Source organism: Procambarus clarkii, chromosome 13, assembly GCF_040958095.1.
Source record: "Procambarus clarkii isolate CNS0578487 chromosome 13, FALCON_Pclarkii_2.0, whole genome shotgun sequence".
NCBI lineage: Eukaryota > Metazoa > Arthropoda > Malacostraca > Decapoda > Cambaridae > Procambarus > Procambarus clarkii.
Window position 1 is genome coordinate 34,290,816 of NC_091162.1, and position 12,392 is coordinate 34,303,207.

Consider the following 12,392-nt stretch of genomic DNA (forward strand, 5'->3'; position numbering starts at 1 on the left):
GAGTTAGGGTTATCACCAAGTCGGTCCCTTCACCACCACCGACACACCTTCCACACCCCTACAGCCCATACACACACACACACACACTATAAGAAAGAAATATAAGAATATAATATAAGAATATAAGAAAGAAAAGAACCGCCCCTTAAGGGTGACGTTTAATGGAGTGAAAAACATGATGGAAGTGCTAAGAAATGCCAGGAAACTGCAGAGTGATGAGGTTGGCAAATTTTGGTCAATAAGACAAGACCTCTCCAAGGAAGACAGAGAAAAGCTGAAAATGAACCTAATTGAGGCAAAATGTCTAAATGGGGATAGAAATGAAGAAGACAGAAATTCTTTTTTTTACAAAGTGACAGGGACTGGAAAGCTTGTGAAATGGTACATAAAAACAAAGCAACAAGATCAGTAGTGGAAGGGGGAGTAAAGAGCAAAGGAAAAGGGAACATGTTCCTGAAAATTGTATATACCAACATAGATGGAGTGAGGTCAAAAACTTTGGAGTTGCAAGATATAATCCAGCTTAGGGTCCCAGATATTGTTGCATTATCAGAGACGAAACTTGAAGGAAATATAATAAATGAAGTCATATTCCCAAGAGGCTACTCAGTTTGAGACGTGACAGGAAAACTAGGAAGGGAGGAGGAGTGGCTGTACTGGTGAAAAAACACCTGAAGGTAAAAGAATTAATATTTGAAAACCCTCGAGATATTGACATAATTGATTGCAGGTCTGGAATCAGGATGATAAGCTGATAATTGTAAATACCTACAGCCCACCAGCAAGCAACACATGGACAAAGGAAGAACTGGATGACAAACGAGAGGGCCTCATAATGGTCATGAGAGATATTATTGTACAAGCAGATAAAGATAAATCACGACTGTTGATACTGGGGGACTTCAACTTTAGAGCAATAGACTGGGAGGCCTATGAAGCAAGAACGGAGGACTTTTGGACATGCAGATTTGTGAACCTCATTCTGGAGACATTCTTGTATCAACACATAAAGCAAGCCACAAGAATGAGGGAAGGAGATGTACCGTCAGTACTGGATCTAGTATTCACCAGGAAAGAAGAAGAGATTTTTGACATCCAGTACCTTTCTCCCTTGGGAAAGAGTGATCACGTCCTGTTAGACATTAAATATGCTTAAAGATATCATCTAGAAGAAAATGGGGACATTGAAACAGTTGATAAACTCGATTTAAGGAGAGGCAACTATGGGGAACTTCGAAATTTTTTTAATGAGTGTAATTGGACAGAATTGTTGCTAGGCAGGGAAGTAAATGAAATGTATGCCAAATTTTTAAAACTATACGAGGAAGGCACACAAACATTCATACCAAAACAGAGATGCAGGGCCAGAAAACAGGATTGGTTCGACAGAAATTGTGAGAGGGCAAGAGACCAAAAGACACAAAAATGGAGTCAGTATAGGAAGAGGCCAAACCCCCAAACATACCAGCGATACAAAGATGCGAGAAACAACTATACAGCAGTAAGGAGAGAGGCAGAAAGAAATTTTGAAAAAGGTATAGCAGATAAATGTAAAACAGAACCGGGCCTATTCTACAAATTCATAAACAACAAATTGCAGGTAAAGGATAATATCCAGAGGTTGAAAATGGGAAACAGATTCACGGAAAATGAAAAGGAAATGTGTGAAACATTAAATGAAAAGTTCCAAAGTGTGTTTGTACAAAATGAAATCTTCAGAGAACCAGACACAATAAAAATTCCAGAGAACAACATAGAGCGGATAGAGGTGTCTAGAGATGAAGTGGAAAATATGCTAAAGGAGCTCGGGAAGAACAAAGCAGCTGGCCCAGATGGCGTTTCACCATGGGTTCTGAGAGAATGTGCATCTGAGCTCAGCATTCCACTTCACCTGATCTTTCAGGCATCCCTGTGTACAGGAATCGTAGCAGACGTATGGAAACAGGCTAACATAGTTCCAATCTACAAAAGTGGCAGCAGGGAAGACCCCCTCAATTATAGACCTGTATCATTGACAAGTGTAATAGTGAAAGTATTGGAAAAGCTAATCAAAACTAAATGGGTAGAACACCTGGAGAGAAATGATATAATATCAGACAGACAGTATGGTTTTCGATCTGGAAGATCCTGTGTATCGAATTTACTAAGTTTCTATGATCGAGCCACAGAGATATTACAGGAAAGAGATGGTTGGGTTGACTGCATCTATCTGGACCTAAAAAAGGCTTTCGACAGAGTTCCACATAAGAGGTTGTTCTGGAAACTGGAAAATATTGGAGGGGTGACAGGTAAGCTTCTATCATGGATGAAAAATTTTCTGACTGATAGAAAAATGAGGGCAGTAATCAGAGGCAATGTATCGGAATGGAGAAATGTCACAAGTGGAGTACCACAGGGTTCAGTTCTTGCACCAGTGATGTTTATTGTGTACATAAATGATCTACCAGTTGGTATACAGAATTATATGAACATGTTTGCTGATGATGCTAAGATAATAGGAAGGATAAGAAATTTAGATGATTGTCATGCCCTTCAAGAAGACCTGGACAAAATAAGTATATGGAGCACCACCTGGCAAATGGAATTTAATGTTAATAAATGTCATGTGATGGAATGTGGAACAGGAGAACATAGACCCCATACAACCTATATATTATGTGAGAAATCTTTAAAGAATTCTGATAAAGAAAGAGATCTAGGGGTGGTTCTAGATAGAAAACTATTACCTGAGGACCACATAAAGAATATTGTGCAAGGAGCCTATGCGATGCTTTCTAACTTCAGAATTGCATTTAAATACATGGATGGCGATATACTAAAGAAATTGTTCATGACTTTTGTTAGGCCAAAGCTAGAATATGCAGTTGTTGTGTGGTGCCCATATCTTAAGAAGCACATCAACAAACTGGAAAAGGTGCAAAGACATGCTACGAAGTGGCTCCCAGAACTGAAGGGCAAGAGCTACGAGGAGAGGTTGGAAGCATTAAACATGCCAAAACTAGAAGACAGAAGAAAAAGAGGTGATATGATCACTACATACAAAATAGTAACAGGATTTGATAAAATCGACAGGGAAGATTTCCTGAGACCTGGCACTTCAAGAACAAGAGGTCATAGATTTAAACTAGCTAAACACAGATGCCGAAGAAATATAAGAAAATTCACCTTCGCAAATAGAGTGGTAGACGGTTGGAACAAGTTAAGTGAGAAGGTGGTGGAGGCCAAGACCGTCAGTAGTTTCAAAGCGTTATATGACAAAGAGTGCTGGGAAGACGGGACACCACGAGCGTAGCTCTCATCCTGTAACTACACTTAGGTAATTACACACCCTCAAATCATCAATCCTTCCATCCCTCCCTCCATCCTTCCATCCCTCCCTCCATCCTTCCTTCAATCCATCTCCATCCTCTCCTTCCCTGCCTCCCTCCCAAGCTTTGCCTGCCTCCCTCCATGCCTGTCTCCCTCCCTGCCTCTCCCTCACAAGCTCTGCCTGCCCGCCTCCCTTCCTGCCTACCTCCCTCCCTCCCTGCCTGCCTGCCTCCCTACCTCCCTCCCTCCCAATCTCTGCCTGCCTGCCTGCCTGCCCATCCACCCACCAATCAGCCATCACTGGCACAATGAATGCATTTGGAGCCGACATGGTGCACGGATGTTCCTTGATTGTGCTGATATGTCCAACAAAGTCGCGGAATGAACACTCCAGCCTCTTGACAAATCAAAATATAGTGTTAAAATTAAAGTTGCAGTAATTTTAGTGTACAATAGTTTTCATAAACTTTATTGTAGTACTCAACATACAACAGAACTACTCAACACACTGTTAACGGCATAATACACTACAGTATGTATTTACTGTACAGCATTCACAATTCCATGAGACTTCAAGATGGACTTAACTCCAACAGTAAGGTAAATAACAAATGTAACAGTATTTGTTAGTAGAGTAATACTGTAATATATAGGTACAGTATATAATATGATAATGCATTTTTATTGTCTACAAGAAAAATAAAGACACTGATGCAAACGCCTCCTGAAGGTCACCTCTTGCAATGAATCCAACGCTCCAACGAACTGGGGTCGGTCCCATATAGTACGTTGAATCGAGGTTGTACTGTATATAAAATAAAAAACCTGATCACGCTGCAACCGCCGACGAGTTGAAGACGGGCCACGCATTAGCCGCGAGTGAGCGCTCAGACACCTTCCAGCTACACTCCCAATTCCCACCCTTTTCAAGCCTTTCTTTCGCAATTTTCTTCCTGGAAGGGCCTTGTTCATGATCACTATCCATCGTGGAGTAAGCGTAGATAGTTTCTAAAGCTGCAGTAAGAAATATAGCCACAGAAAATAGCCGAAATGTTCACACGTTTGAGATGCGAGGGGAGGCGACATCAGTCACAACAGTGGAGCGTAAACAATGGGCCGACGGCGTGTGCCGAGCCGCCTGCGGGCCACGAGGCGCAACAAAGAAAATGGGAAGACATTGGCGCGCATCTTAAAACCAGTCCCCAAAAAATCGGATAAAAACCTGATTTTTGGCGATTACTTAACCCTTAACATACTCGGGGTTTAATATCCTGTCATCCCCACAGGCGCATGTCATTTTGAAAAAAAAAAAAAAATATTTTTTCTTCCTAATCTGTGTTAATTTGTGTTCACTGATCACGGGAAAAATAATAAAAAAATCGTAAGTGGCATATATTGCCCGCTATAGGGCGGGGAAGTCTGGCAAATTATAGGCACTGACTCAGCATGCGTCCCAGGTGGTCTGTTGCTCGCCAGCTGTCAGGCCGGAGTTGCCACAAAGAGATAATTACCTATATTAAGAGATAAAGAACACAAGAGAAGTGTTAAGTCTGCTGACACTAACAATGCTCTCTTCTGCCATGTGAGGGATTCTATTCATCCCATTGATTGGTCTTCCTCCAAAATAATCTTTCCTGCCTCTACTCTACACAGACGCCGTCTTGTAGAATCGGCTCTTATTAACAATGTACCCAACATGAACTTGAGTCCTGGCTTTGTTGCTGTGGACTCTTCCCTTTCACAGTATATACTCAAATGCTCTAATCTTTCTAACAAACGTGACTTAACATAAGCTTTCCCCCTTCCATTTCTTTCTTTCTCTTTCCCTTTCTTTCTCTCTTCTCCCTTTTTCTGTTCATTGTCTTCTACGCTCCCTTGCTATCCTCTTCTTATTCCTATTACTATCTCCTTCGGTGGTTATAATAGGAGCTGCCTCGTATGGGCCAATAGGCCTGCTGCAGTTCTCATTACTACTATCCCCTACACCTGACTTTCCTCCTCAGCTCTCTCTTGCCTATTTAATGCCTGTCCCTACCTGTCCTCATCACAATCGACTTGAGAATGGTCCAGGACGGACCGAAACGTCGTCGTCCCTTCAATTTCTAGTGTGTGGTCTGGTCAAGATAATTACCTAATTATTTCAATGTCTCTGATTGATTTTTCATAGTTTTTTGCTGTAATATTATTCAATAGTGTGTAGTTTGATATATTTATATAATAAAATGAAGATTAATAATTCTAACACAAATTTTCTCAATCTTTCGTACATTTCGTTTCACTGTTGGAGGTAAATCAAAAATCAATTCTCCAAAATTCATTTTTATTTCTAGTCTGACGCGACACGAGCGCGTTTCGTAAAACTTATTACATTTTCAAAGACTTTAGTTCACAAATACACAACTGAATAGAACTTACGCATCTCCGATTTTATATCTACATTTGAGTGAGGTGGAAGGGGTGATGTGGCATTAACACAAGACAGAACAAGATGTGGTATTAATAGGGTATTAATTTCATCAACACAAGACAGAACAAGAGTATTAATAGGGTATTAATTTCATCAACACAGGACAGAACACGAAACAATGGATATTGAATAGAAGTGTTTGTAGTGTTCTGTCCTGTGTTGATGAAATTAATACCCTATTAATACTCTTGTTCTGTCTTGTGTTGATGAAATTAATACCCTATTAATACCACATCTTGTTCTGTTTTGTGTTAATGCCACATCACCCCTTCCACCTCACTCAAATGTAGATATAAAATCGGAGATGTGTAAGTTCTATTCAGTTGTGTATTTGTGAACTAAAGTCTTTGAAAATGTAATAAGTTTTACGAAACGCGCTCGTGTCGCGTCAGACTAGAAATAAAAATGAATTTTGGAGAATTGATTTTTGATTTACCTCCAACAGTGAAACGAAATGTACGAAAGATTGAGAAAATTCGTGTTAGAATTATTAATCTTACTTTTTCGGTCATATTTAATAATATATGTCTACAGGAAAGACTGCTACCAAAATATACTAATAATAAAATGAGTGAATCATTGTTGTACTCAAAAATATGGTATGCATATTGTTGATTCAATTATGTTCATCAATCAGTGAACAAATACTTTGTTGGTTATTACACTATAAGCAGAGGTTATATATAAGTATCTGCATGTTTTGTTCACTATAACGAACCACTAAGTAGCTATTATGAGTCAAAAAGTAACGAGGAGTGACCGCCGTGTACCAGCTAGCCACTCCCGCCCTCCCTCCAGTCATCTGGCTCGCCCACATTCTCCTCCCACAATAATGTTTTTGCTATAATTCACTATATACAGACGTTATATATAAGTATCTACATGTTTTGTTCACCATAACTGTACATCTAAGCTTGTATGGTGAGTAAAGGCACAAAGACGTAGGACCTCACACAGTCAGCTGATGGCTGCCGCCCTCAAGGCCAGACGCACTAATATTTCTCCTCCAACAATACTGTGTGGTGTTATTACGCTATATATCTTATATACAGACATTATATATAAGTATTTACATGTTTTGTTCACCATAACTGTACATCTAAGCTTGTATGGTGTGTAAAGGCACAAAGACGTAGGACCTCACACAGTCAGCTGATGGCTGCCGCCCTCAAGGCCAGACACACTAATATTTCTCCTCCAACAATACTGTGTGGTGTTATTACGCTATATACACTCATTATATATAAATATCTACCTGTTTTATTCACCATACTTGTACAAATAAACTGGTATGGTGCCCAAAGACCATAGTGGTAACCAGTAAACAACATCGTCGTCTGCATGGTGGCGTAGTGCAGACGACGCCACCGCCCTCACCAAAATGGCGGCTCCAAACCTTCTCTTGCTGTTTATACCCTCTATACACACGTTATATATAAGTATCTACATTTGTGCTCACCATAGCGAACCACTAAGCTGGTATGCTGAGCGCAGTCAATACAAGGTGGCCACACACAGTCAGAAGACATCGCCACCATCCTCCCTCCCACAGCATTACTCCTCCCTCCATGGCGCACAGCGCTAAATATCACCACAATCCTGCTATTATCAGAACCCTGGTCAGTTTTATCACAGTCAGGGGTCTTCTGTAATAATATCATCGCTACATAATAGCATGAATAAGTATATTTTGGCATTTTTAGGCGATGCTGTGGTCACAAGCTGAACAGCAGTGCTGTTAGCTCATGCTGTGTGCGCCAGGCTTGGTTGCTCACTCAATACTGAGGCCAATAACACCCGGGAGTTTGGCCCACGATTTTTTTAAAAAATGGCGTCTGTTTACAAGAGCCCTGATGAAGATGTGGTGAGCCCCGTGTATCCGCGGGCCATTTAAATCTTGCGTAGTACTCCAACACATCATATGACGTGATGCGCAGTTGACTTGCCAATTCCAATTACCCGTGCAATATATAATTTGTAAACTTGGCAATTTGTTGCAGACTAGAAAGTAATTATCAAAAGAAGGCTCCAAGCCGGGGAGACTATGTAGCACTATCAAATGTGCGGGATATTCAGGTGCTAAATATCACTAAGGATTGCAGGCTTGAAAGTTTATGCAAGAAATTTACTTATCCCTGTCTACTTCAAAAGTGTACTTGCCAGGAATCTGTTGTGCACTTTTATTGAGTGCAATTTGTTTTAATGGTTTGTTGCTGATTGTGAATAGAAACAGTAAAAAGTAAACTTCTTTATTATTCTTTTGCTTGGCTGTTATTCAGTGTGAATACAATAAGTAATATCTTATACAACAGTATAACAATAAAAACTTAGCAGGGATATGTATAAATCAAAGAAATAAAGGCATCACAAACATTTTACACCTTACCTCACCAGTAATTTATATCACTTTAGCCTATAGTACAAACTGAAAATGTAGTCAAAGTTATTATTAGTCAGTAAAATTGAGACAAAATTAAGTCAGATAAGTGTCTACTTCAGAACCTAATATAGTTTTCTTTTGAACATGTGTGGTTTATGGTTGTTCACAGTCTTTTTCACAGTCAAGCTCTTCTGTAATACTATCATGGCTAAATAATACCAGATACATATATATATTTGGAAATCTCCAGGTGTTTTTTCTACTTGCACTCTTGTTGTTCACTATTATATCTGTCAGAAATTCATGTGTGTTAAGGGTCCCCAAATTTGAAGTGTCCCAGGCCCCCGCTCCCCAAAGATCTAAACCAGCCCTTGATACATGAATTTCTCCAGGATGAGGTCTACCAGTATAATCTGTTTTTGCTTCATAGGCCTCCCAGTCTATGGATTTTAAGTATTTGAAATCCTCCCTACCGGGTTGGGTAGGGAGGATGGAGGCCCGGCCTGGGTAGGGAGGGGGAGGACTGAAGGATGGCTAGGGTTGGGAGGGTGGTGGTAGAGTATAATATACTCTGTACATATGAATGACTTGAGTCCAAGCATCAAGATGATTTTGAGTTTGAAATCTTGTATTCCATTTTTAATATTGTAAGGAAAATTTTAGACAGTTTATAACTATAATCCTCAAGCAGTCCAATTGTCTTTTATTATGAGTCCCACTGCTATCTCTGCCACTGTTGACTGTAGCATATATTTAAAAAAAAAATCCTATTATGTGCTAATCTAAATTATTACACATACAGTATATCTGAATGAAAATGTTTTATAAAACATGAAAACAGCTTCAAATGCAACATCAACACTGTACAGGTCAGTAATGTTGAATTTTAAAGAATGCTAATAATGTTCTCTTTGTTAAGAGTGAAGACCACCTACTGGCCTGCTTGTCTACCAAGTGCAACACCACCAGCTCTTAAACTATCAACTGCTTCACACAATCACCGTCCTTCCAACTGCTTGTCCCTGGTCAACACGGTGTCATCAAACTTGACCATAAACGTGGTGCCTTTGTGCCACAATGCTGTTACTTTTGCTGGCTGTAAGGAAGCACAAAACAGCAATAATGCTTTATTAATTTAAACATCAGAATAACTTAATGTAGTATAAAACAATTATGTATAAATTAGGGATGCTTTTAACCACTGCACTGCTCAGCCTTAAAATATGACAGACCTGTGGTGCGCTGAAAATAAATTGTTCGCAAAATTTTGTTTGTCCTTCCAAAAGTGTTAAATACCCTTCCCTGATCGCGTGTATGTTGAAAAAATGTCACAAATGTACTTACTTTGGTCGCAATGGTGTCCGGAATATGTCGTGTGATATCACGGCTTGGTGGTCGCCTGTGCCGTAAACTCCCAGAGGCGGTTGCGCACCAGATTCAACAAGTGCGAGTTGCCACAACTATTTTTTTTTAATTTTTCAGCACAATTACAAATGCATTTATATTTTTTTCTGGCTAATCCTATGTATATTGAACACGTTTACAATATTCAGGCAGTAGAACATCCGTACAGTTCCAAGACACTGTTACATGCATCACAAATGTGTCCACAAACATTGTTTATATTTTCTACATTTCATGTTCAAATATGTACATTTATAACTTACTTATACACTGTACACTATCACATACTATATACATCCCCTATCAACACACTTAGAACTGCAAGAGTGTGAGATAATCAGAGAAGCAGTCGACTGGGCATAGGGAACCTTTGCACTCAACGCACCACGTGCAGATGCATCTTCGTTTGCATTCCCTACGTTGTGTGTTCTTGCAAACAACGCAGGTACGTTTACCCTTGTCTCGTGTGCCTGTGCCTGGCATATAACCAAGCTTGTGTACAGCAAGATGTTTTTTATTCCCGAGTCCGTCAGGAACTGCGTGAGGCATTGTTGCTGGCACCCCAAGCGTTGCAACACTGCCCTCCACCCCATACGTCATGAGAAGTTGTGACACTAGAGCAACACTGAATGTACGTACTGGGGGTCTTTTGCCAGATTTCATGAGATACATGTTTAAACAGTTCGGCACTGCAACATCAATGAGGTGGAAAAAGAATTTCTTCGTCCACTTCACAGATTTTTACATGCACTCGACGGCACCAACCATCACACCACATTTATCAACTACTCGCATATTTACATTGTAGTCAATGATACAATCAGATTTATACATTGTCAACCTTGTTGCAAAGTTCACTTTTCCACTGTCCAACATGGCACCGGTGTGAATAGTTGTCAACGTATTCACCTTTTGTCTGTCCCGCCAGATCACGGATAACATTTTATCACACTTTCGCAGCTGACATTCACCCACTGCAATACCAATGCCAAACATTGGCATTTCCCTCCTGTGGGCCTTAACAGTGCCACATACGGCGGTATTGTGGTGTAGGAGGAATCTGGTCAACAAGGGGCTGGTGTAGTAATTGTCAGTGTACAGGACATGCCCCTTGTTCAGCATTGGCTCCATTTGTGTTTTCACGACACTCCCTGAGAACCCGTGTGGATCTTGACCTGGTATGTTTACCTCTGTACCTGAATACAGTATCATGTCCATGACAATACCAGTTTCGCAGACACATAACATAAAAAACTTGAGTCCAAACCTGTACAACTTTGATATAAAGTACTGCTTCAATGCCAGTCGGCCCTTGAAGAGGACTAGCGATTCATCAATCATGCATTCTGTGCTAGTATAAAATAGTCACAGAACTTTCCTTTCATATCACTAAATACTTTCCACAGTCTGTAGTGTCTGTCTTCATTAGCATTGTTTTCAAAGTGCAGGCACCTGAGAAGCAGCAGGAATCTGTCAAGTGACATGTACCTGTTGAACAAGGTCGTTGGAACAAGTCTGTCTTGCTCCAATAATCCTGGATAACGTGTTTATCAGCATGCCTCATCATTGTGCGCAACGTTAAAAACACATACAGTTCCTCAATAGTCGTGTCTTTCTAATGTGTCAAGCGAGAGGCAGGTAAAATGCCAGAGTCAATGAGGCCGTGAGCGTATCGGTTCGTCTCTGCAATGAGATGGTCCATGAATTGCTGATAAAAATATGCCATATCATCACCAGTATAGGGGAATAAGGGTGTCATACCAACATCGGTAGCATCAAATGTTGCAATGTGTGGGACAAAATTCTCACAATCTTCCCACACAAGTACACCCGTGTTTTTGGTTTTGGCGTCAACACCAGCACGAGCAACACCAGCACAGGCGTCAACACCAGCACGAGCACCACCAGCACAGGCGCCAACACCAGCACGAGCACCACCAGCACAGGCGCCAGCACGAGCACCACCAGCAAAGACACCAACACCACGGCTCTGTCGTCTTGTGCTAGAGCTGTGTGTGGGTATGCCAGGAGATGAGTGTTTTCTGGGTAGTATAGGCCTACCACGAACACCTGATGTCGAGGGTGCACTATTGTCTTTGTCATCAGGCCGTGAGACATGCTGGGGCTTGCCTCGGTGTGTTGCTGGGGCAGCAAAACCCCGCCTAGTAACACTATAGTCACCTGTACTCGATCATCAACACTGCTTGTATCAGAGCCTATGTCACCGAAGCCTGAAAATGATACCTGCTTGATGGGGTTCTGGGAGTTCTACTCCCCAAGCCCAGCCCAAGGCCAGGCTTGACTTGTGAGAACTTGGTCCACCAGGAGGGCCAGGCTGTTGCTTGGAGCGGCCCGTAGGCCCACATACCCACCACAATCCGGTTGGTCCGGCACTTTTTTTTTTTAGAAAACAGGTTGGTCCGGCACTTTTTTTTTTAGAAAACAATCTAGTTTTCTCTTGAAGATGTCCATGGTTGTTCCGGCAATATTTCTTAGTCACTGGGAGGACGTTGAAAAACCGCGGACCTCTGATGCTTATACAGTGTTCTCTGATTTTGCCTATGGCACCCTTGCTCTTCCCTGGTTCTATTCTGCATTTTCTTCCATATCGTTCACTCCAGTATGTTGTTATTTTACTGTGTAGATTTGGGACCTGGGCCTCCAGTATTTTCCATGTGTATATTATATGGCATCTCTTGTCTCCTTTCTAGTGAGTACATTTGGAGAGCTTTGAGACGATCCCAATAATTTAAGTGCTGTATCGCGTCTATGCATGCTGTATATGTTCTCTGTATTCCCTCTATTTCTATTTCAGCAATTTCTCCTGCTCTG

At 41.0% G+C, this 12,392-nt stretch overlaps 2 protein-coding genes across 3 annotated transcripts in view; one reads left to right on the top strand and one right to left on the bottom strand.

Annotated features, from left to right (window-relative positions):
* Positions 1–9,212, top strand: part of LOC123757278 (clusterin-associated protein 1) — a 307,075-nt gene extending 297,863 nt beyond the window's left edge. Inside the window, exon 11 of one of the 2 annotated variants that reach the window (XM_045740827.2) lies at positions 9,076–9,210. In XM_045740827.2, coding sequence (XP_045596783.2) covers positions 9,076–9,080 — 5 coding nt within the window. In that variant the 3' untranslated portion in view covers positions 9,081–9,210. Of the gene's footprint in view, positions 1–9,075 lie in introns of both variants that reach the window. The other variant, XM_045740826.2, reaches the window with a different exon arrangement.
* Positions 8,014–12,392, bottom strand: part of Trs31 (trafficking protein particle complex subunit 31) — a 152,662-nt gene continuing 148,283 nt past the window's right edge. The window contains exon 5 of the mRNA XM_045740828.2: positions 8,014–9,252. Coding sequence (XP_045596784.1) covers positions 9,154–9,252 — 99 coding nt within the window. The 3' untranslated portion in view covers positions 8,014–9,153. The remainder of the gene's footprint in view (positions 9,253–12,392) is intronic.